Below are 22894 nucleotides of genomic sequence, written 5' to 3' on the forward strand. Positions count from 1 at the left end.
TCGCCCGCCTCGCTGACGTCACGGAATGCCCCGCCCACCAGCGGCGGGAGACAGACGGGAAGGGGGGGCGGAGTGCGTCAGGGGAACCGGGTACATCGGGCGTCCGCCGATGTCGTGGGGCAGGGGCAGAGGGGTGCCCCGGGGGGCTGAGGCTGATCCTCGGGATGGGCGCCCCCCCCCCTCTTGGGGGGCCCAGGGATATGGGGTGCGCCTGGAGGATGGAGGACCCCGAAAGTGCCGGGTGCCCTCAGGGATACGGGCTGTGCCTGGGGTGAGCGGGTTCCCAAAGGTGTGGGGTGCTCCCAGGGATATGGGGTGTTCCTAGGGTATGAGGGGTCCCCAAAAGTGTGGGGTGACCCCGGGGATATAGGGGTAACTCAGGAAGTAGTGGACGTGCCCCAGAGTATGAAGGTCTGCACAAGAACTGGGTGCTCCAGGGATGTGGGGGTGCTCACAGGGGAAAAGTGCGTCCTGCGAACCGGATGATTCCAGGGTTACAGGGCCATAAAAATGTGGGGTGCCCCCAGGGAGTGGCGACACCCTAAGGGGGCTGTGAGGGTGCCCTGGAGCTGGGGAGGTGCCCAAACCTCTGGGGATGTTCCGAGGGAATATGAATGACCTCGTGATGCCCCAGGGGTATGATGGTGCAACTACAACTGTCCGTGTGCCCCCCGGGGAAGGGAGGTGCCCCAAAAGTGTGGGACCCCTAAGACCGACAAGCACCCCAAAGGTGTGAGGATGGAGGTGCCTCAAGGGTTTGGGGGTGCCCCGGAGGAACAGAGGTACCCGGGGAGTGCCCTCGGGTGCAGGTTTCCCCCGAAGGCAGCAGGGGTGCTCAGAGGTGTGAGGGTGCCCCAGGGTTATGGGGGTGCCAGGGAGGGTCCCCCGAATCTGCGGGGCTGGCATGGGGGCACAGCTCCGCCTGCTGGCACGGCGCCACTTGGCTCGGCTCTGCGCAGCACAGCCAGGGCAGGAGGGACGCGGGTGGGGCTCCTCTGCTCTGGTCCCCTGCTGCACCCCTCAATGGGGAGGAAGCCAGCCCCGCAGTGGGGGTCCCCCTGTGCCCCCAAAACGCCAACACCAGCCCCCTCAATGGGGAATAGCAGGACCCATCGATGGGGAAACTGAGGCACAGAGCCCTGGCCTGTCTTTGCCCACTGGCCTGCCCACCAAAGCCCCCCAATCCCAGAGGGCCTCCACCCTCCCGAGGGGGGCTGCAGCACCCAGGGAGTCCTCGCAGGGGAGCTCCACATCGACTGGGGGCCAGGGAACAAAGTGGGGACCCCTGGCTGGAGACCCCCAGGGGGTGCACCGCTGCAGGGGGAGAGAGGCACCCCTGGATGTGCCCCGGTGTCACCTGCTGCCGGGTGGCTCGGACACCCTGAGGTAGGGTGGGTGGGTGTGCTGCAGACTCCCCCCGGCCCTGACAAAAGCATCCTGGGGGGGCCGGGGAAGGGTCCCTGCTGACTGCCACTTCCCCTTCATGCTAGGAGAAGGTTTTGCAACCTCGCTTCCTCCCCGGCTGGCATAAATCGGACAGCGGAGGGAAGGGGTGCCAGGAGGCAGCACAGTGGTGGCTGCAGGTGAGGGACCTTCTGACTGGCCTGGCAGGACCCCCAGGTCTGGTGCTGCTCCACGTCCTCCCACACTCTGCACCGGAGCCCTTTGGGAGTGACACCTGGATTTTTCCCTGTGCCCGGGTGCTTCCCGGTGAGAACCAACTTGGGACCAAGAGAAGACCCCAGATTTGGAAGAACGGTGAGGGCAGCGAGTGGTGAGTCCCTGGTGTGTTCCACTGGAGATCAGGGCTTTCCTTGGGCTGTGCTGGCTCCCCCAGCACCCGGCTGAGCCCCCTCACATGTGGGGAGCCAGCTGGGCTGGGGGCCACAGTGGCTGCTCTGGCTGCCTGAGGGTCTGCCTGGTGCAGGGGGAGTGGAAGGCAGCAGGTGGGGCCACCTGGGACTGTGCTTAGAGCTCATTTGGGGTGCAAACCTCTTGTGGTCCCCAGGGACATCAGCTGTGGGTGCCGCAGGGGAGAAGCGCCCGCTCCCATTTCCTTGCACAGCCATGAAATGAAAGGGCGCTTCCTCATGGTGTATCCCTCCTTCCTCCCTGTGGGAACCCCCGGGGCCACGCCAGTGTCCCCCAACCCTTCCAGGGTCAGGAGGGGAAATGGGGTGCTGCTGGTTCTCCTGGCTGGGCTGGCTGTGGGGTACCCACAGTTGAGGGATACCCGGTCCTGCAGGAACCACTGTGATTTTGGAGTGGGGAGGCAGAAAGAAGCAGCCAAAAATAGACCGAGGGGAAGCACTGGTGTCTGGCTGTGCCCCGTGCCTGTGGCAGCCCCACTCAGGGGGACCTTGACCCATCGGCATTGCCAAGCCCTGGAGGGGCTCGGGGCCTCAGAAATGGGGCAGAGGGGTGAAATGAGTCTGGATCCATACTGGAAGAAGGCCCAATGGTCTTTGGGGAGGCAGGGACAAAGCAGGATGTCCTACGTGTGAGGAGACAGGAAGAGTGACTGTCACCTGTGATTTCCACATCGTGGCTGAGCACAGGGGACATGGGGACACCTGGCAGTGCCCGGCTGAGCAACAGGAAAACCAGAGATGTGTAATATTTTCAAAGCCGCAAAGGGTGACATGTCTCTCCATCCGGCAGTGAAACCACCCGCACAGGGACAGGATTGGGGCAGGGGAAGAAGGGCATGAAACCACCTTCAGACATTCTTCAGTGCCGCCAGCCCCATGCACTGTGACTGCAGCCTCACCACCAGCTGGGCTGGCAGGAGGGGCAGCTCCAGCAGTGATGCTTGAGGGGATGGAGAAGCTGGAGGGACCCAGAGGTGCTTGGAGGATTTTGGAGGTGCCTGAGGGACCCTGAGATGCTCAAAGAGCTCAGAGGATTTTGAAGGACCCACACACAATCCAGGGGGACCCAGGGATGATGGAGGGGCCAGGTGTCTCCTGGAGGGATGTGATGCTGTGGGGTCCCCTTTCCTCTGTGGGGGACAATGAAGGGACAGAGTTGGAGTGAAGTGCGGCAGACTGAGGGGTGCTGGGGGTGTTGTACAAAAAGACATATGAGGGTCAGTGTGCACCTGCAGTAGAGTGATAGAGAGGGGCTGCCCACTGGCTGGGAAGGGACCTGGGGGACAATGGAAATGCCAGGGGACCCAGAGACACTGTCACCCCTGGCCCATGCCACCCTCCCACCCCACCCTCAAGCTGCTTTGTGCTCCACAGGCTAAATGGAGTCCTTCTCCTTCAATGGGGATTTCTCCAACTTCTTCACCCTCTACAACTATACCTATGACTACACAGCCATGCCTGACACTGCTATCTCCTCTGCCCCATGCCGGCCCGATGGCTCTGTCCTCAACAAGTACCTGGTGGTAGTGATCTACTGCCTCGTCTTCATCCTCAGCATGGTGGGAAATGGGCTGGTGGTACTGGTGGTGACCTCCAGCCACACCAGCCGCTCCGTCACTGATGTCTACCTGCTCAACCTGGCTGTGGCAGACCTGCTCTTTGCCCTCACCCTGCCGCTCTGGGCCGCTTACCGAGCCCATGAGTGGGTCTTTGGCACTGTGATGTGCAAAGCCATCTCTGTGCTGCAGGAGGCCAACTTCTACAGCGGCATACTGCTGCTGGCCTGCATCAGTGTGGACCGCTACCTGGCCATCGTCTACGCCACCCGGGCTGCCACTGAAAAGAGGCACTGGGTGAAGTTTGTCTGCTTGGGCATCTGGGTCTTCTCTGTGCTGCTCTCCCTGCCTGTCCTGCTCTTCCGTGAGGCTTTCTCCTCACCCAGCAATGGCACCGTGTGCTACGAGCGCATTGGCGGTGAGGACACGGCCAAGTGGCGGGTGGTGCTGCGGGTCCTGCCACAGACCTTCGGCTTTGCCCTGCCCCTCCTGGTGATGCTCTTCTGCTATGGTGTCACCATCCACACCCTCCTGCAGACCAAGAATGCCCAGAAGCAGCGGGCCATGAAGGTCATCTTCGCTGTGGTGCTGGTCTTCCTCATCTGCTGGCTGCCCTACAACATCACGTTGGTGAGCGATACCCTCATGAGGACACGGGCCATCGCTGAGACTTGCGAGAGGAGGAACCGCATCGACACGGCCCTCTCCGTCACACAGGTTCTGGGCTTCGCTCACAGCTGCATCAACCCCATCATATATGCCTTTATTGGGCAGAAGTTTCGCAACAGCTTCCTCAAGATCCTTGCGCAGCGTGGGTTCATCAGCAAGGATGCCGTGGCCCGCTATGGCCGCACATCCTATGCCTCCACCTCTGGCAACACCTCCACCACCCTCTGAGCCCTGCTGGGACCCAACCCTCACAGCTCTCAGCAGGTCTCAGCACCCCACACACCCCAGTATCCTTGCCCAGCGCCCTTGGATGCAGGTAGCAATGCCACAGGGATTGGCAGGACCACCACTGGATGCTGGACCCTGGCTGGAAGTGGGCTTGGGCAGCAAGGGGGTAGGACCCCATTGCCAGGGGAGTGATGCCAAGCACTGCCCACCCTCCTTGCTCTTTGGAGCAGAGCCTGTGACTCCGGGGATTCTGCGACCCTGCTGTGGGGACAGTGTTCGTGGCCGACAGCCATCCAGCAATAAAGGAGTTGGCATGTTGGTCACCCAGGTCTGGCTCCTCTTTGCCATTGGGAGTGAGATGGTGGGATGCGGTCGGGACACATCTCTAGGGACAGTGGGTGCTGGGCTCTCTACCTCAGTGCCAAAGCGGTGGTGCCAGCTGAGCCTGGCGGGCTGTGGGTAACCCCGCTGCCCAGCCAGAGAAGGGCTGTTGCCTGAGAGGCTGTTGCAGAGGGTTCAGCATCCTGTGCATGGCCAGAGGGGACCCAGACCCGAGTCTCACTCCCTGCATCCACCCAGCCAGGTCTTGGCATTTCCCCAGTGTGGGGTCTCTTGTGTGGCATCTGTCCCACCTGGGGACAAAGCCACTCCTTCCTGACCCCAATCAGAGCCACAGTGGAGCAAATTGCTGCAAGATGCCTGAGCACCCCTTCTTGACACTGAGCCAGCCCTGTGACCCCTGCCTGAAGGGTGCTGGCACCCGGAGTGCTCCCTGCCCCCCCGACACTGCAGTGCCAGGACATCATTGTGCAAAAGGCTGGGAACCTGTCCATTACACAACCAGGATGCTTCCGCCCCAGCTTGGGCAATGGGGGCTGGCACCAGCATGGGGCAGAAGAGCTGAAGAGGGGGCTGTGACCCTGCTGGGGTCTCTCCTGCCACCCTGTGTGCCAGGCAGCAGGGTGTCTGCCCCAGTGTGCCCAAGCATCTCTGTGCAGGGGTCTCATACTGCTCCTCCATTGCCCCTGATCCAGGATCTTGGGGGCCCTAACAATGCGGGCATCAGTAGGTGCCAGCCATCCATGCGCTGGCTCATGGGTGGCTACCGGAGCACCCCAGAACCCAGGCCGGGAGCCCTGGGGACTCAGGGCTGGGCAGCATCAGCAGGGGTGCTGGACAGGGCCTGCCCGTTACCTTTGCAGCTGGGAAACCTCTTGCCCAAGCGGTTCCTCACAGGCCAGCAGGAAGCCAGGGCTGTTGGCCAAGAGCCATCTGCCCTGTCCCGTAGCAGGGAGGCAGAAGCAGACAGGGCAGATGGTGGCTCAGCCTGGCTGCAGCTGGGACACTCCTTATGGGGACGGTTCCCCCCCAGGAGTGCTCAGACACACCCACGCCAGCAGTCCCCCACCCCATGCCCAGCCTGGGGGTCAATCCGATGAAGACTGATAGACAACACAGGAGGCACAGGGGTAGCAGGAATGGGTTGTTTTCTTTTTTGTGGACCAGCCACAAGAAAGACCTATCTCAAACCCAAAATGTCAGGCAGCAGGACCTGCCTGCAGGCCCCAGACACCTAGGTACCTGGTAAGCCTGAGACGAGGCAGCCAGGGCAGGGGGTGTCCCAGGCATGGTGCAAGGGCTTGACTCATGTAGCCTGTGGGTGCCTTTGCTGGTAACAAAGCAGGCAGCAGCGCCCCTGCTTGCCCACGTCCACGGAGCATGTGTGGCACACCTTGCCCTGGCACAACCTGTTGAGAGAGTGGGTGGTGAGAGCTCTGCCACCGTGATGCCATGCTGGTGCCCCCCTCCTGGTGCCTGCCACAGCCCACCTGCAGTTGTACCGCCGGGAGAGGAGTCGGAAATCCTTGTGGCAGCGGGCGCACAGCCCTGCATCATGGGGTGCCGGGCTGGGCTTTGGGGTGTTGATGCCTTCCGTCTTCTGCCACAGGGCATCCTTCTCCCTGCGGGAGGCAACAAATCAACCCTGGCAGGAACACGCCAGGTGGTGGAGGTCCAGGAGCACGCCCTGGCACCCCAGACCCAAGGTGGGCATGTAAGTCTCCTGAGGTGGTGAGCAGAACGAATTTGCCTGGGCTCTGGTGCCCTCCTCTGGGCAAAGGGGTCTGGACTCCCCTGCCCACACATGGTCCTACACCAGTGGGATCCCTGGGCCTCTCACCGCAGCAGCTCCAGCAGCCGTCCCTTCATGTCGCGGATGAGCTCCTGCTGCCGTGCCTGCTCGGCACCCCGCGTGGCCTCCCGCTCCAGGGCCTCCCTCTGCGCCCGCTGCAGCGCCGATGCCCAGCGCTCACCATCCTGCCGAGCCCTGGGGCAGGACAGCGGGGAGATCGTCTCCCTGTCATACAGCTGACCATCTCTCCATCCATCCTCGCATCCCTCCCTCCCTATATCTGCTGCCTATCCATCCCCAAGCTGGCTTCCTATCCCCACAGCCACCTTGCCATCTGCAGGGCCAGCCACCCATCTGTTTCCCAGCTGCTCATCTGTCCTTCCCCACATCCATCCCTCTGGCCTTCTGCCCACCCACCCATCCATCTACACACCCCAGATTCATTCCTCTGTTCCTCCATCCTACTAGTCCCAACTTCATCCCCCCGTGTGCCCGCCCATCAAGTTATTCACCCCAAATACATCCCTCCATCCACCTACTCATGCCAAGTTCATTCTTCTACCCCTCTGTGCACCCATCTATGTAGCAGGCCCACAGTGCCCTCCTCTCTCCAGTCCTCCCTCCCCAAATCCTTCCCCCTCCCTTCCCCTGCCCATCCCCGGCTGCTGCTCCCCTGGGTCCAAGTGGGGCACGGTGGGCGTCCCAGGGGAAACTTTGTGGCCGGTGCGGATGGGGGGGACCTGCTGCGGGGTGATGGGAGCAGGGGTCCCCGCCTGACCTGCCGAGCTGCTCCCGCAGCTGCGCCACCTCCTGCCGCTGCGCCTGGACTTGCTGCCGGCTCTGCCGGGCCTCCTCGCGCGCCGCGGTGGCCAAGGTGGCCAGGCGCTGTGGGAGAGCGGGGGCTCAACCCTTGCCAACCCCACCACCCCCACCACCCCCCGTGGGGTCCCCTCGGGCTTGCCCCATACCATGGCCATGTCGGCGGCCGTGCCGGGCTCCCCCTCCACCTGGGGCTCCGGGGGGGGTTCCTGGGGGCCTCGGGCGAGCTCCAGCGCCCGCCGCAGCGCCTCCTCCACGGCGGCCACCTCGGCCGGGGCACCGGCACCCTCCAGCACGGCCGGCCGCCCCGCCGCCGCCAGCGCCGCCCGGCACTCCCGCAGGCGCGACGCCAGCGCCGCCGCCTCCGCCAGCGCCGCGGCCAGCCGGGCGCCCCGCGCCTCCGCCACCTCCCGCCAGCGTCGCGCCTCCTCCTGCGCCCGCGCCAGCGCCCCCGCGCCGCCGCCCAGCCCCGCCGCCGCCAGCGCCCGCCCCAGGAAGGCGTTGGTCTCCCGCAGCGCCTCGGCCTCCCGCGCCCGCAGCTGGGCCCGCCGGGCGCTGCCCCGCTCCCGCCGCTGGTGCCGCCGCTCCGCCCGCGCCAGCCGGGCCGCCAGCGCCCGCGCCGCTGCCTCCCGCTGCCCCAGCTCGGCCCGCAGCCGCGACACCAGCGCCCGCAGGGACGCCGCCGTCCTGCCGTCCTGCCCGGGCACCGGTGGCGTGGAGCCCGGCGCGCACCCCGTGCCGGGCGGCGGGGACGTGCCGGGCTCCCAGTCACCGTCAGGCTGGGGTGCGCGGCCAGCGCCACGGGCGGCCTCCAGCTCCTCTGCACCCGTGTCCTCCAGCTCCTTCTCGTTCTCCTCTTCATCGTCCTCTTCCACATCCTCCTCTTCTGCCATGTCCTCCTCCACATCCACGTCCTCAACCTCCTCCTCCTCCACGTCCTCTTCATCCTCCTCTTCCATGTCCTCTACCTCCTCCTCCTCCACCTCCTCTTCCACATCCTCGTCCACCTCCTCTTCTTCCTCCTCCACATCCACGTCCTCTACCTTCTCTTCCTCATCCTCCTCCACCTCCTCTTCCATGCCCTCCTCCACCTCCACATCCTCTACCTCCTCCCCATCCTCCTCCTCATCCTTCTCCACCTCCTCTTCTTCATCCTCTTCCACATCCTTCTTCACCTCCACGTTCACATCCTTTACCTCCTCCTCATCATCATCATCCTTCTCCACCTCCTCTTTCACATCCTTCTTCACCTCCACATCCTCCTCCGCATCCTCCGCCTCCGCATCCCCTACCTGCAGGGCAGCCAAGGCAGGTGGGCATGGGTGGGCTGGCACCCCACAGTGTGCCACGGTGGGATGGGTAATGCCATTGGGCCATCCATGCATCCCGGTGCAAGTATCATCTGTCTGCAGGGCCGTCTTTGCCAGGCTGCTCCCGGCCACCGGGCTGGGCCGTACCAGTGTCCTAGAGGGGACATAGGGCTCAGGGCCACCAGGTCACTCCCAGGCTGAGCAGGGCACCACCACCCTCCCTTAGAGCTCCCTGGGCACGAGCCAGGCATTGGGGATGGGGAGTGCAGCAGGGCTGTTGACATTGGGTGGCACCTGGTGACAGGGGAGCAGGGATGCTGGTGCTACCAGCCTGGGCACCCACAGAACAGGTGGCACCCAGAGACCCCATGGAGGCTGCAGTGGGAAATTGGGGGCTGCATGTGTGCTTTTGGCAGCACATGCACATGAGTGTGTAAGCAGCAGAACAGGTGTGAGTGTGCTGGAGTGGCTGCATCTGCGAATGCCCTCCTGCAAGTGTGCCTGGGGGCAAAGGTGTGCACACATACACATATGCCCCCATGTCTCAGATGTCACAGTGTCACGGTGTTGCAGCAGACCTGTGCCTGGGCATGTACTTGGCAGAGGAGAGTGTGGGGGGGTGTGTGTGCAGGCACATGTGACATGTTCATAGGCACAGGCATAGCATGCACGCTGGCACAAGTGTCTGTGCCTGCCTGGGGCCATGTATGGAGGGCTGGCACAGCTAGGGTGGCACATGGGGTCCCAGATGGTGAGGCAACGCCTGCGTGCTGCTTCGTGATGCTGAACCCCAGGTGCCCCTGACATCCCCAGCACCCTTGATGTCCCCTGTGTCCCCAGGCTCACTCAGAGAACATGGGCCAAGCAGTGTCCAGGTCAGCCCTGTGCAGGGCCAGGTGGAAGGTGACACAGTCCAGCTCGTAGAGGCTGCCCAGGATCTCGGCCCGGCGCTGGGGGCTCAGGAAGGGACTGCGGGCGTAGTACCACTCACTGCATACACAAAATGAGCTCATGAACTCCTCTATGCCCCGGGTGAGCACATGCACCTTGCAGCACCCTTACTGACTGGATGCTGCAGGGTGCTGCCTGCCCTGGCTGTGCCCACCAGCACCATGAGCATCTCCTGCCTGTGCCCCTGCTCTCACCGGAGGTTCTCAGTGTCGAGGAGGCAGAGCTGCAGGGACTCTGCCAGCTGCTGGTGCACCAGGCAGTACCGCAGGAAGGCTCGGCCCCTGCCCACAGGGGTCTTCAGCTGGGGGGGAGAAGTGGTTATCCAGCATTGCCATGCCAGTCTGCCCCCTCCATGCCAACCCCCACAGCCTACTGGGGGGGAACAGGGCCTCCAGGGACAGGGATGGGGACAGCGGAGACCCCAGAGGGGAGAAAACCCATTATAGTGCCAGTGGGTGAACCCTTGGTACCCAAGTGAGTGTGTGCTGGTGCACAAACGCATATGCACCCACAAGCAGAAGCGCACACACGTGTGCGTGCGCAAGCCCTCAGGTGCCCTGCCAGCCCATGCCCACCTTGTCCAGGGAGGTGACGAAGCGAATGCCCTCGTGCTCCTGCCGGCGCTGTGCCAGGCCCTGGCACAAGAAATCCCAATAGTCCTTGCGCTGCCCAAAGAAGCTCTTCTTCTCCTTGAGGTCAAACTGACAGAGACACAAACTTGGGCTTGCTTATTCGGGGGAGTCCCCTGTCCCCTCAATGTGTCCCCTGTGGGGCTGGGATCCAGCCAGCTTCCCCAGAAGAATGAGTCTCAGTGTCCCCTGGCTGTCTCCTCTTTGCTGGCTCTGTGCCTCAGTTTCCCTTTTGCAGTATGTGCAATTACACATGCAGACATGGATGAGCCTGATCCAGGTGCTTACATGGCTGGGGATGCCCAGGGCTGGACAATGCCGGCTGGGGTCATCTCACCCACCGAAACAGCCGGCATGGGGACCCCTCTGCTCTTAGCTGTGCCCCAGGGGAAACTGAGGCAGGGAGTGACAGGGACAGATGAGCAGCAGTACCTGGAGGAGGAACTCCAGCTGGGCACAGAGGCTGTGCAACTCCCGGCTCCCGTCTGTCACTGGCAGGTTCTGCTCCCGGTAGCTGCGGTTCAGCTCGGCCACAGTCTCTGCAGGATGGCAGAGCTGAGCTGGCACAGCCCTGCCCAGGCAGTGGGCACCCTGCCCCATCCCACCCCAGCTCCTCGCCACCTCCCAGCTCCCAGCCCTGGGGATTTCTGCCAGCGGGTGAAAGAGGAACTGCCCTGGGATGAAACTGGGGAGCGAGGGACACAGGTACCCGCTGGGCACTGCTGGTCTCCTGGGGCTGATGGTGACGATGGGAGCAGGTGGCAGTGGCAGGGCTGGCACTGGGGGGCTCTGGAGCACCCCTGGCAGTGACCGCTCTGCTGCTCCATGGGCTGGATGCGAGGAGGGACCTGGCACAGCCAGGGTGGGATGTGCCATGCAGGGGACACACTGTCAGGGGACAGGCTGGCACACTTACTGTGCAGGTCCTTGATGATACGGTTGAGCTCCCCGTCTCCTGCCATGGCTGTCCCCGGGGGTCTGCAAAGGCAGGGGCAGCACTGAGAAGTGCCAGGCTGGCACTCACCTGGCACGCCCAAACTCTCTGCCCCAAGAAGAGGGTCTGCCCCCCCAGCTCCACCTCAGAGCTGCCTGATTAAGGTAAGAGATGGTGGGCTCAGACACCCCCTTTCCCTGCCCACATCTTCCCCACTACATGGGGTAGGGTGTATGGGGTGGGCAAAGGTGTCCCATCCCATACCCCCTTAGTTGTCCATGTTCCCTGTCCCAAAATGATGCCAGCCTCTGCCCCCATTCCTTAGGGGGTTCCTGAGGCTGAGTCTCCACCCCAGCCCCCACCCCAGTGTGTCCCTGTCCTCATCCCTCTCCCCATCCCCCAGGATCCAGGATGTGGGTTTGGCATGGGGGAAGCACTGCCTTTGCTTCTGCTCTCGCTTCCCTTACTTACACCATGAACAGTGTGTGGGGATCCTGGGGGGCTGAGGAAGGGGGGCACACAGCCCCCAGCATGAAGCCCCCCAAACTGATCTTCCCCCCAGGCAGAGCCCCCTGGCACAGCGTGCTGCCTATAGGGCTGGCACGGGGTTTGGGTGTGTTGTGGCCATGGGGTGGGGGGGCAGGGGGCACAATGCAGTAGGGTGTTTTTGAGGGGCGGTGGGTGGCAACCTGGAGACAGGGCAAGGGACAGTGCCCATGGAGGTGGCAGGTCCGGGGCTTGTCACCGCAGCAGGTGGTGGCTGGGCACACGGCTGGGGGAGTACACGTGTGTGTGCAGGGCAGGGGCCGTGTGTGCTCACAGGAGCGTGTGTGCACAAGTGTGCACAAGCATGCATGAGTGCTCTGTACCACCACCCCCACCCCCACACCCCCACACCCCGCTATGGCAGAGTGGCTCAGCAGGCAGAGCAGGACACGGGACTCCTGATGCCTGAGTTCCCGTCCTGGTGCCCTTGGATGACCTTGGACAAGCCATCTACCCACCAGCCCACCCTGCCCATGCTTCAATTTCCCCTGGAAGAGGAGCCCCTTACCTGTGGCTGGGAGCTGCGGGATGCCCCAAGGTGTTTGCTGGGTGCCAGGGGGGACGCTGCAGTGTGCCTGTGCCCACGCTGTGCCTGCCTGCTTCTCCTTTTGTACCTCAGCCAGGAGGAAGTGTGGGAGGCTGGGGGGGCTGCAGGAGCCACCCCCAACGAGCTCCACATCACATCAGGCACCGTGGCTTGGTCCCCCAACACCCAGCTCCCTGGTTTGGGAGGTGCCAGTCTTGGGGAGGAGTCCAGTGAGGCTGGTCCCTCCGTGTAGCCCCATGGTGCGGGGGAAGGACAGTGCCAGGCCTGGGGGTGACCCTGATGCCCTTGCACGCAAATGGGGCTTGAGAGTGCTTTGAGGGACCCCTCTGAAGTTTTTGGGGACAGGGTCTGGGACCCATACCCAGCTAGCAGCAGCCCCTAGCACAGTATTCCCCTTCCCATGCACAACAGCCCCCAGGGGCAGCAGCCCCTAGTCACAGAGATACCCCCTCCAGAAGCTGCAGCCCATTCCAGCAAGGCCCACAGCCCCCCTTGGACATCTGCCCCCACATGGGGGCTATGCCCCTAAGCCCAAAGCCTGGGTGTAAACTCTTCCCGGGGCACCCAAGGCCCCCCCTTGCAATGTATGCCTGGGGGGCCCCCAGCCTGGCAATGCCTCTCAGCCACCATGCCCATCCCCCTTTGTTGTGCCAGCCCTGTCCTGTGAGTTTCTTCTGTGGTGGGACTAAATCTGCTGGCAGGGGGGCAGGTGGGATGCCAGCTCACCCTGCCAGTGCCCCGCATGGGGACCCACTGCCATCCTGCTCCCCAGCACTGTCTAACTTGCTGGATGCCCTCAGTGACACCCAGCTGCCCCCACATCCTGCTGCCCACTGCACCCACCTGACAGCACCCACTGCCCCTACCTGTGCCACCCGGGGGGCCAGGGGGGTACCCGCCTCCCCCAGGCCAGGCCTCGGCTCAGCTCCAAAGCGAAAGTAGGAAGTGATGCTGAGCGGGAGCCTGGGCCTCCCCACACCCTCCCGGCTCCTGGGGGCGGGGGGTTATGTTGGGCCGTGGGGTGCCCCTGAGCAGCTAGAGGGCACGAGGGAACTGGTGCCAGTGCTCTGGGTGACCCCAGCCTCCCCAGCACCCCCTTGCTCCATGCCACCCCGCAGTGGGTGGTGCTGTGGGCATGGAGCACAGCACCTCACGTTGGATGGGGGGTGGAGTGGATGGGTAGATGGAGGCAGGGTGGTGGAGCATCACCTCACTGTGCCAGGCAGATGCGTATGTGTGTGCACACATGTGTAAGATTGCACCTGTGTGCAGGCTGCGTGTGCACGGCTATGTGTGTGCACATGTAGGTGCAGGCAGTATACATGTGGCAGGCGCGGGCATGGGGCTGAGGGCACCCATGTGTGCATGTACACACATGCATATGCCCACGGTTGCACCTACCTGCTCCATGCCAGGCACCCCACGGGCGGGACACTGATACCCACAGGGGGGCTGTGCCCCTGCCCACCCTTTGCTGGGGTGGGTGCCACCCCACTGCAGCACCCTGGCAGCAGGATCCCCTGTCCTTGCCCCAGCCAAGGGCCAGGGCCAGGGTGCCGGGGGCTGGGGAGGGGAGAAGACGCCTGCCCGTCCTTGGCGCGGGTGCAATTCAATTAACGAGGCCTGGCCCTTGTTCAGCACAGCCAATAAAGCTAATGGCCCTGCACAGGCCTGGCGCTGCCCGGCGGGGGGGTTTGGGGGGCCATCTGCTAATTAAATGGGGGTGGGGGACGATGGAGCCAGCAGTGATGTCACCTCATTGGTGCTCAGGGTGGGGGGCTGTACCCTGGCATACACTGGCACCCCCTGCCCGCCAGCCCTCTGCCAGCCCCAGGGTGCCAGGCAGGGTGTGGAGGACAGCCATGAAGTGTGTGGGACCTCCAGAATTCCCTGCCTGCCGTGTCTCTCCCTGGCACTGCTGCTCGTTAGGAGCCTTCCTGAGTCAAACGCAATTAGTACCCAGGCCTGGCATGGCTGCTGCCCACGCTTGGGCGCTGGCACTGGCAGCCACCCCACAGGGACAGGTCCTTGCCCAGCATCACTGCCGCATCGCAGTGGCATCTGGGGATGCTGCCGCCAGCCCCCCTTGGCACCACTGCAATGGGTGTCTGTGTGGGTGCACCTTGTCCCCCTGCCCTGTGTAAACCTTGTGGTAGGGTGGGGGTGCCCACAGCTGTGTGGGGGTGTCCTGTGGCAAGGGGGTCCCCTGGATAACACCGTGCCCATGGCATGGTCCATCAGCCAGGCACCCTTTGGAGAGGGGACCCCAATGGAAGGGGCTGGATGGGGGGTCCCTGAATGTGTCCTCAGGCTTCTTGGGAAGGAGAGAGGCTTAGTGGGGTGCCAGGGGGGCTGGCAGAGGGGCAGGGAAGCCCCTCCATGTGCAAGCACTGCCATTTAGGGTTTAGGGTGGGCAGGGGGTTCTGCATGGAAACAGAGGCAGTGTCGGGGTGGGGAGTCGCGGGTTGAGCTGTGACCGAACCCAGGTGTCCGGGCTCCTCCAGCTCCAAACCAGAGGGGGCTGGAGAGGGGGCAGCTGTTGGGGTCTGGCATCCACCCCAGGGGATGCCGTGCCCGGGGGCAGGCAGGGGAGCCCGGGGGGCGCCGAGCCCCGTGTGCAGAGAGGAGGAGGAAGCGGCGGAGGAGGGGGAGCGTGGCGGAGCTGGCTCCTACCCAAGCACTGCAGGACATGGGCGGGCACGGTGCTCCCTGCCTGGCTGCCAGCGCGCAGGCGACGCTGGGGGACCGGCGGGGGGAGAGGGCCCGGTGGGACCGCAGCCCCCCAGCCAGTCGCCGCGCGGCCCCGTGCCCACCGCCGGGCACCTCCTGGGCACTGCCCGGGCACCAGACCTTGTTGCAGCCGGGGAGAGGCACGGCTGGGTTCGGCCGCCCCCCCGAGTGCGCCGTGGGCAGGGGTCGGCCCTGCGCACCCCACCGGCCGGGTGACCCCCGGGCAGGGGCACCATGACCCGGCTGAGCTGGTGCTTTGTCACCTTGGTTCGCTGGGGGAAGTCCTTGGTGTCCTGCCTCCTGCCCCTCCGTGCCTGCCGCCGCCGGGAGGTAAGCAGGCACCGCCGGGCACTGCGTTAGGGTTAGGGTCTGCAGGGGGGGCATGGAGATGGGGTGGGCTCCGGCGGGTGCGGGGGGAGCGGGGTACAGGCTGGCACTGGCCCTGCCTCGTGCGGGCAGCGGTGGGTTAAACCGAGCATATGCATGCCAGGGTGCCGGGCATGTCCTTTGTCCCTCCTTGTGTCCCCCCACAGCGTGGCACTGTGACCCTCTGCCCCCAACCCTGTCCCATGTAACCCGCACCTGCGGGCCCTTGCAGTGCCCAGCTGGAGGGGGTCTGCTGGGATCTGCTGTACAGCGTTTCATGAGAAGGGATCTGCTGGGCTCCTCCAGTGTCCTTACAGAGTGAATGCAGAGGTGGGGGGTGTCCCTGTGTCTTTACAGCACTCACAACAGGGGGACCCCTGTGCCCATAAAGGACCCAGCATGTGGGATCCCTGTGCCCATAAAGTGCCCAGCATGTGGGATCACTGTGCCTGTAAGCACTTGGCACTGGAAAGCTCTGTGCCCGTAAAGTCATCAGTTTGGGTGGGATCCCTGTGCCCAGAGAAGCGCCCAGCATGAGGGACCCCCATGCCCATAAGCATCTGGCATGGGGCATCTCTGTGCCCATCGGCACCTGGTGCGTGTGGGATCCCTGTGCCAAAGGACTGTCCCACATGGGAGATCCCTGTGCCCATGCAGTGCCTGGTGTGGGGACCCATCCTGCTCTGCTACCCATGCTGGGGAAACTGAGGCAGGGAGGGGAGAGGCTGGTGGAGGACACGGGGCTCCCACTGCACCACCCTCACTTTGTTCCTTAACCTTTGGGAAGCTGCCCCATGTCCGGTGGGATGGCATGGGCCGCTCTGGCTGCACTGTGCCAGCAAGGCAGGTGCCAAAGCCACCTCTGGACAGTGCCTGGGGGAGTGTCACTGCAGGCCAGTATGTGCCAAGGCAGGGACCCAGCCTGGAGGAGGGAGAGGCCCCTGGCTGCCTGGGCACCTCAGCGCGTGCTGGGGATGTAGGACCGTGAGCTGCTGGGAGCATGGGGGGGGTGTGTGTGCTCAGGGCTGTGGGTGGCACTGATGAAGTGTGGGGAGGCAGTTGTGTGGCCCTGTGTCCATGTGTCCCCGATATGGTCTGAGAACAGGGACTCATGTGTAACACATGCCTGCTTGTGCATGTGTGTGTTCACAAGTGTGCAGGTGGGACAAGGGTGAAAGCGAACTGCAGCTCGTGTGGGTGTGGGTGCACAGCAGGTCTCTGGGGAGCTGCCATGGGGTGTGTGTCCCTGCGTGGGTGCGTGTGCATGCCCCCGGCATATGTGTGTGTGCTGGGTGCAGTAGCAGCGGGGCTTGGCGCTGGTGTGAGCTGTTAGAGGGGTGCTCCCCAGCCCATCCTGCGCCCAGATGGCCCCCTCCACGGGTGCCCACCTGCCACACGTGACATGGGCTGTATGTGGTGTGTGTGAGTGTGCCCCAGTGTGTACACAATGAGGGTGTGTCTGACACATGTGTGTGCCCTGTGCACCCAAGGGCAGTGTGGGGACAGCTCTGCTGGAAGGTGTGGGGGCCTCTGGGGACATGGTAGCTCCAGGAGGGGACACACAGAAGACTGCTGCCAAGGCTGGCCTTGCACTGGGGGTATATGCCCACACCATTGGTACCCATGGGGGGTATCCCTGGGCTAAGTGCCCTTGTCTGTGTCCCCCCACACCCTGCTGAGAAAACAAGCCCTAAATGATGCTCACAGGCAGTGTCCCTTGTGGCTACCCTGTCCCTGTTGCATGACCCTTGTCCCTGCCCTTCTGAGGGGCCCGGGCTTGTCATGGCACTGAATGAGAGGGGGTGATTTATGGGGGGGGTGGGGACACCCCTCTCCACTGGGGCTTTCATTTGTGGGCAGTAACGAGGTTTGATTAATGACAGCTATAATGACGTGTGTGCGTGCGTGCATGCGTGCGCCTTGTGCCTGTGTGCATGGATGGGCACTCTCTGCCTGTTTAGTGCTGTGAGCAGGATCAGGCCCCCCAGCCTCTCTCCCTGGGCCTGGTTGTCATGGGGGAACGGGGGTGCTGTCCCCATCTGTCCCCTGTCCAAGCTAGCACATTCCCACAGGGGTACTCCGACCATGGGCATATTGAAGCAGTGGTGCAGAGAGTGTTGGGCTGGGGATATTTTGGGGAGGGGGTGCTGCAGTTTGAGGGGGTCAGATTACCACCCCAGTGCCTGGGAAGGGCAGCTCCCCCATCCCACCCTGCCCTTCCTTTCCGGGCTGGCAGCTGTATGCAATTTATATATGGGAAACTGAGGCATGAGGAGCGGGGGCATTACAGTGCCCATGTCCCCACCGTGCCCAGGTCCCCATACCGGCTGTGGCTTGTCCTGCTTGCGTGTCCTTCCCGCCGGCGCGTCCCCCACCCTGACTCACTCCCTCGTGGTCATGGCCAGTTGAGCACAAGTTTCCACGCTGGAGCTGGAGTCAGTGCTGGTGTGGGGGGACCGTGTGCTGCCTGGCCAAGCCACCCCAGGAAGGGCTGGGGTACTCCCCTGCAGAACCCACCCCCGTCAGGGCCACGGACTGCCAAGCCAAGCCAAGCCAAGCCAAGCCAAGCCAAGCCAAGCCAAGCCAAGCCAAGCCAAGCCACTGTCCATCCTGCTTGGAAGTTGTTCCCCCTGGCTGAGGCCCCCCCGGCTCGGTGCATGGATGTCTGCCCATCCCTCCCTGTCTCCTATCCTGGGACCACCCAGGGGACACAGCTGGGGGCGATGGGGGGGACAGGACACCCTGCCTCAGGACCCGCTGGAGGCCTGAGGAGGGATGGAGTGAGGGGGTGGCGGGTGCCCCCCGGGTCAGCGGAGGAAATGGATCCCAAATGTGTGCGGGGGAAGAGGGGGGCCGGGACAAGGCACGGCCCGCTCTGACCCCCCCAGTCCCGCAGCCTCTCTGCTGCGGTGAGGGGGTCCCGGCCGCCCCCTGGGCCACCTCGGCCGGGACGTCAGTGGGGGGGTTTGCCGTGCCCCTTCTCCCCCCGGCTGGAGGGGCGGCCAGGGGCCGGGGCGGGCCGGGCCGGGGCGGGGCGGGCGGGCGGAGCGAGGGGGCCGGGGGGCTCGGCCGGCCGGGGGGCCGCGCCGCGGGCAGCATGACCGGGCTGTGCCTCTCCTGCCTGCTCTGGGTACGGCCCGCCGCGCCCGCACCGGGAGCACCGGGGGCACCGGGGGGGAGCGGAACAGCAGCGCGGTGGGGCCCGGCAGCGGGGCTGGTCCCGGGGACGGGCGGTGGATGGGGCTGGTTGCGGGGGGACCGGGACAGAGCGGGGGCGTTTGCACGGGGCCGGGGCGGAGCGGGAGCGAGGGGAGCCGGCTGTGCTGGATCGGGACCGGGACCGGGACCGGGACCGGCTCGGGGGGGGACCAGGACCGAGCGGAGAGGAGAAGGGACGGACGGACGGGGTGGGGCTGGGGGGACCGGACCGGGAGAGGGGCCGGGAGGAGCCCCAGGGAGCGGGGGGAGCGGAGCGGGACCCAGCCCGGGAAGGCGGTGGCGGTGGGCACCGGGCTGGGGGTGCATGAAGGGGGCGACCGGAATGGGATGCAGGACAAGGACATTGGACCGGGGGTGGTGGTGGCGGCTGTGGAGGGGGTGTGTGGGGTTGGGGATGGGGAGGGTGGGGGGCTGGTCCCCCATGCCACCCAGCCTGCGGCACCAGCCAGGGGCCCCCACCAGTCCCCCGGTTTGAGGCTCTGCTACCCCACTGGAGGGGAGGAAAACTGGGCAAACTGGGGAGGGGGTCCAGTTAGTGCTGGGGGTTTGGGGCTCTGCACCCCCCCTCCCTGTCACCAGGATGAGCTGGACCCCGGGGCACAGTGGGGGGTGAAGTGCTGAGTGGCCCCAAGCCCACAGGACTAGACCCAGGTGTCCCAGTGTCCCCCACCCACCCCAGCTTTGCAGCCTCAGGGGAACTGGGTGTCCCAGTCCGTCTGTCCCCGTCCCCCGTTATCGCCCCCCACCCCGCTGCACCTCTCTGCAGTGCTGGGCAATGAACCCAGGCCTCCCAGCTCCTGATTAATCTGGCATCTCTCCCCAGTGCCTCTTCCAGCCCAGGACACCTGGGTCCCCTTCCAGCCTCCTTGTGTCTGCAAGTTGGAGGGCCCATGGCCAGAGATGTCTGTGCCACCCCCCCCTCTGCACCGTGTGGGGGCTGGCTCCTGGAGGTGGGTGCCCATGGTTGGGTACCCAGGTCACATCCCCAAGAAGCCCCCTGGCCTCCCCATGTGTCCCACCAGCAGTTCCCAGCCCTGGGGGCAGGGAAACTAACTGGGACCCTGCCAGTATGGAGCTGGGACAGGTTTTTTTCATAGGATGAGCTGGTTCCCTGGCCAGCAGGAAGGCATTGGGTGGGCAAGGTGCCCCCCTGGCAGCAGGGAGTTGGGGGCGTAAAGTTGGCTTCTGGGTTGGCAGCCCCCTGGCATGGGGATGGTGTTGGCAACAGGACAAGCAGAGGGGGCTCTTTGGGTTGGGAACAGGGGGGAGGCAGCTCTTCATCTAGCGAGGATAATTGCTGTTAATGAAGCAGGCCCATGCTAACGTGGTGCCAGGGCAGGGTGGGGGGTAAATGCGTGGGAGACGGGCATCCCGGCTGGGTTCCTGGGAGCGGGGGGCCAAGGCCTCTTCCCGGGGCACCCCGCAGCAAAGATGCTGCTTTGCATATGCAAACGAGCTCATGGCATCGTTTGGCCTCTCTGTCACCCAGCAACTGTGGCGTGGGAGCTCTCAGCCTGGGGAGCTTTTCCCACGTCTGCTGGATGGGCGATGACACGCCTGTGCACATGCATGTGCATGCATGCGTATACATATAGCTGTGTGCCCCTCGTCGTAGGGGTGGTGACTACCACCACCACCACTTTGTAGGGTGGCACAAGTGCTGGGGGCTGCTGAGGAACCAGAGAGTGGCCCTGTGGGAGCAGGTGTGTGTAGAAACTTATGAGTGTGCACACAATTGCACATGGATTTGCATGTGGGAACGTGGAACTCAGCCCACGTGTGTGCTGCTGCTGTGGCTGGTTGCGATGTGCATGCTTGCACACACTTGCACACTCACCGGTGTGCATGTACATGCAATGCCCTGACACATGCGCTGTGTGTAGCAGGCACAGCACCCTCACAGCTCCAGGGGTCTTTGCATGCATGCATGCTGGCCTGTGTGTGGTCCTTCTGCCTGTCCATGAGTGCACTGGGGAAACTGAGGCAGGGAGGTTTTGCAGGGAGATACCTGGCACCCCAACACTTTGACTTTGGCACCTCCCCCCCCGGCTCTGGTGCAGTGTTGAGGCCAGAGGAGAGCGGGGTGCCCGAGTGAGGGGAGGCTGCCGGGCCTCTGCTTAATCTCATTAGTCTTGGCATGAAAAGGCGGATTTATGGGGGCTCATGTCTTCATCTGGCGGCGGGTGAGTGGGCAGGGCAGGCACACTGCCAGGAGGTCCCCCCCTCCCAAACACTGCAGGGGAGTGGGGGGTGTCAGGAGGGGTACTGGCTGCTTGCAGCTATGCCAGGCCCCCTGCTCCACCCTCAGCACCCATGCATGAGCATACGTACATGCTTGCACGCTCATACCCCAGCGCCTGCACAAGTTTGGATCCATTCTGCACTCACACTTGCAGCATCAGCCTCCCCCTGCCACCCTTCTGGCAGCCCCTGCACATAACAGGGTATGTACATGTGTGTTTGCACACTTATCTGTGTATTCACACACATACATGCAAACACATCCATGCACGGACACGTTTATGTAGGTGCATTCATGTGCTTATGTGCATACAAGTTTGCACACACATACGTGCGTACAAGCACGTGCACCTCCCCGTGTGTGCGTACATACACACTTGTGCGTGCACATGTGCTCACAGAAACGCTTATGCGTAGGCAGGCATTCACAGGGACACGTGTGCGAATGCACCAACATGCAGGGATGCGCAAATGCACACACCGCGCGTGCACACACACACGTATGTGCACGCACACGTGCTCAGACACCGGTGGACACGCGTGCACGCAGGTGTGGCGGTGCTTAGCTGTGCGCACAGTATACACAGGCCCGTGCGCGTGCACGCACACGCGCACGGCCCTCCGGCGCGCACCGCCAGGGGGCGGCAGAGACTATTTAAAGGGGCCTCCGCAGCGCGGGACGGGGCACTAGCCCTTGCCCACCGGGGCACTAGCCCAGGTCCCATCCCCGCCGTGCCCACCGCCCCACGGCCCCGGTCCTGCCGCAGAAGGCGCGGCCTCGGGTGATGGTGTGCAAGGGGAGGGCACATTTCTTCCGGGGAGGGGGGTGGAGGATGACCCCTTGCCCAGAGGGAAACTGAGGCAGGGTAGGACTGAATTCCCCAGTCTCCCTGCCACCTCGGTCCCGCTGACAAAGCCCTGTGTCTCCCCCAGCCTCAGGACCTGGAGGCCCCCCTGGAACACAGCTTCGAGATGACGAGCTTCAAGAAGGTGAAGGCATGTGGGATCTGCCGGCAGGCCATCACGCGCCAGGGCAGCACCTGCCGAGGTGAGTCGGGGGCGTGGGCATTCACGTGTGGAAGGGGGTGTGCTGAGGGGTCAGGCCATCAGGGGGTGCATGTGTGTGCCTGCACGTACAGCTGTGTGCACAAAGGTGTGAAGGTGGGAACACCTGCCTATGCTAACCTGTGCACATGTGTGTTAGTGGGGGAGCCTGTGGGTGTGCAAGAGTGTGCATGGTGCCTTTGTGGGTGCGAAGGTGGCTGGAAAGTAGGGGGGCCTGTGGAGGCACTTGCCTGTGTGCGTGTGGCCATGTGCCAGCTGCATGCACGTGCAGCAAGTGTGCAACTGTCATGTCATGCGTCGGTGCATACATGCAGGTCTGTGTGCACGGGTGGGTGCTCGTGCCCTCTGTTGTGCTCACTGCCTATGGTGCCTGGTGGGACACAGGCGGTGCTGCGGCCTCTCGCACGTGTGTGGTGTTGCCAAGCCCCGTGCAAGGGGTGGCGGTCGGTCGGAAACCCTGCCGCTGTGGGAACAATGCAGCTTCCTGCGCTGCAGGAAACAGCCCCAAGGGGGAACAGGGCCTGGGGGGTGACTGTGGCGGGGGCCACGCTGCACAGGAACCCTGGTGTACCCTGGGGATGGGACATGTGGCTTTGCAGGGCTGCCCAGGCACGGTGCCCTGTATAATAAGCATCTGTCCCCAGCAGTGGCAAATACAGGCCTGTGCTGACCGTGTGCACATACCATCAGCAGGGGCGTGGGTGTGAGCGTGCAACAGCAGCAAGCGGGCAGGAGGGGCACTTGCACTGGCAGCACCCCCATGGTGCTCCCATGCACGCTGGTGCACGTGCGAGGCCTTGGGAGACGTGTTTGTGCACAGCCTCCCCTTCATACCATTAACCCCTGGGCACTGGGGTTTGCACACACACATGCTTCCTGGCACGTTGGCACCAGGGAGGATGGCTCGTGCGTGTGGGTGTGTGCCCGAGTGCCACGTGCATGTGCACATGATGCTGTGCTGTGCTGGTGCCACCCAGAGTGTGCATGTGTGTGTGCAAGTTGTAGGCCTCTGTGTGCATGTGTGCATGTCCCAGCAGCCTGTGCCCAGTGCCAAGGTGCTCCATGCCCTGCAGCATGTGGGG

The 22894-nt window shown here is 64.0% G+C and overlaps 3 protein-coding genes across 10 annotated transcripts in view; 2 read left to right on the forward strand and 1 right to left on the reverse strand.

The window, feature by feature from the left end:
• Positions 1 to 10: 10 nt before the first annotated feature.
• On the forward strand, positions 11 to 4644 carry LOC308068054 (C-X-C chemokine receptor type 2-like). Of its 4 annotated transcripts, XM_080397957.1 has the most exons (3): positions 11 to 271; positions 1491 to 1758; positions 3246 to 4644. In XM_080397957.1, the coding sequence occupies exon 3, from the start codon at positions 3251 to 3253 to the stop codon at positions 4322 to 4324; it is 1074 nt and encodes a 357-aa protein (XP_080254083.1). In that variant the 5' UTR covers positions 11 to 271; positions 1491 to 1758; positions 3246 to 3250; the 3' UTR covers positions 4325 to 4644. The 4 variants fall into 4 exon arrangements, with proteins under 4 accessions (XP_080254083.1, XP_080254085.1, XP_080254084.1 ...); XM_080397959.1 differs by having other exon boundaries at positions 11 to 1785; XM_080397958.1 differs by having other exon boundaries at positions 11 to 1774.
• Positions 4645 to 5794: 1150 nt separating this feature from the next.
• RUFY4 (RUN and FYVE domain containing 4) lies at positions 5795 to 13123 on the reverse strand. Its single transcript, XM_080397929.1, is given in 13 exon segments — positions 5795 to 6072; positions 6154 to 6285; positions 6504 to 6650; positions 7234 to 7340; positions 7424 to 8738; positions 9431 to 9574; positions 9730 to 9836; positions 10111 to 10236; positions 10597 to 10703; positions 11081 to 11142; positions 12153 to 12196; positions 12198 to 12364; positions 13058 to 13123. Coding segments are annotated over 12 exon segments (2520 nt in total). The 5' UTR covers positions 12324 to 12364; positions 13058 to 13123; the 3' UTR covers positions 5795 to 5969.
• A 4399-nt stretch (positions 13124 to 17522) lies between these two features.
• TNS1 (tensin 1) overlaps positions 17523 to 22894 on the forward strand; it is a 67594-nt gene continuing 62222 nt past the window's right edge. For 4 of the 5 annotated variants that reach the window (XM_080397904.1, XM_080397908.1, XM_080397906.1 and 1 more), the window contains exons 1-2: positions 17523 to 18417; positions 21681 to 21795. In XM_080397904.1, coding sequence (XP_080254030.1) covers positions 18118 to 18417; positions 21681 to 21795 — 415 coding nt within the window. In that variant the 5' untranslated portion in view covers positions 17523 to 18117. Of the gene's footprint in view, positions 19457 to 21680; positions 21796 to 22894 lie in introns of all 5 variants that reach the window. The other variant, XM_080397911.1, reaches the window with a different exon arrangement.

Source organism: Falco punctatus (assembly GCF_963210335.1).
Source record: "Falco punctatus genome assembly, chromosome: 8".
NCBI lineage: Eukaryota > Metazoa > Chordata > Aves > Falconiformes > Falconidae > Falco > Falco punctatus.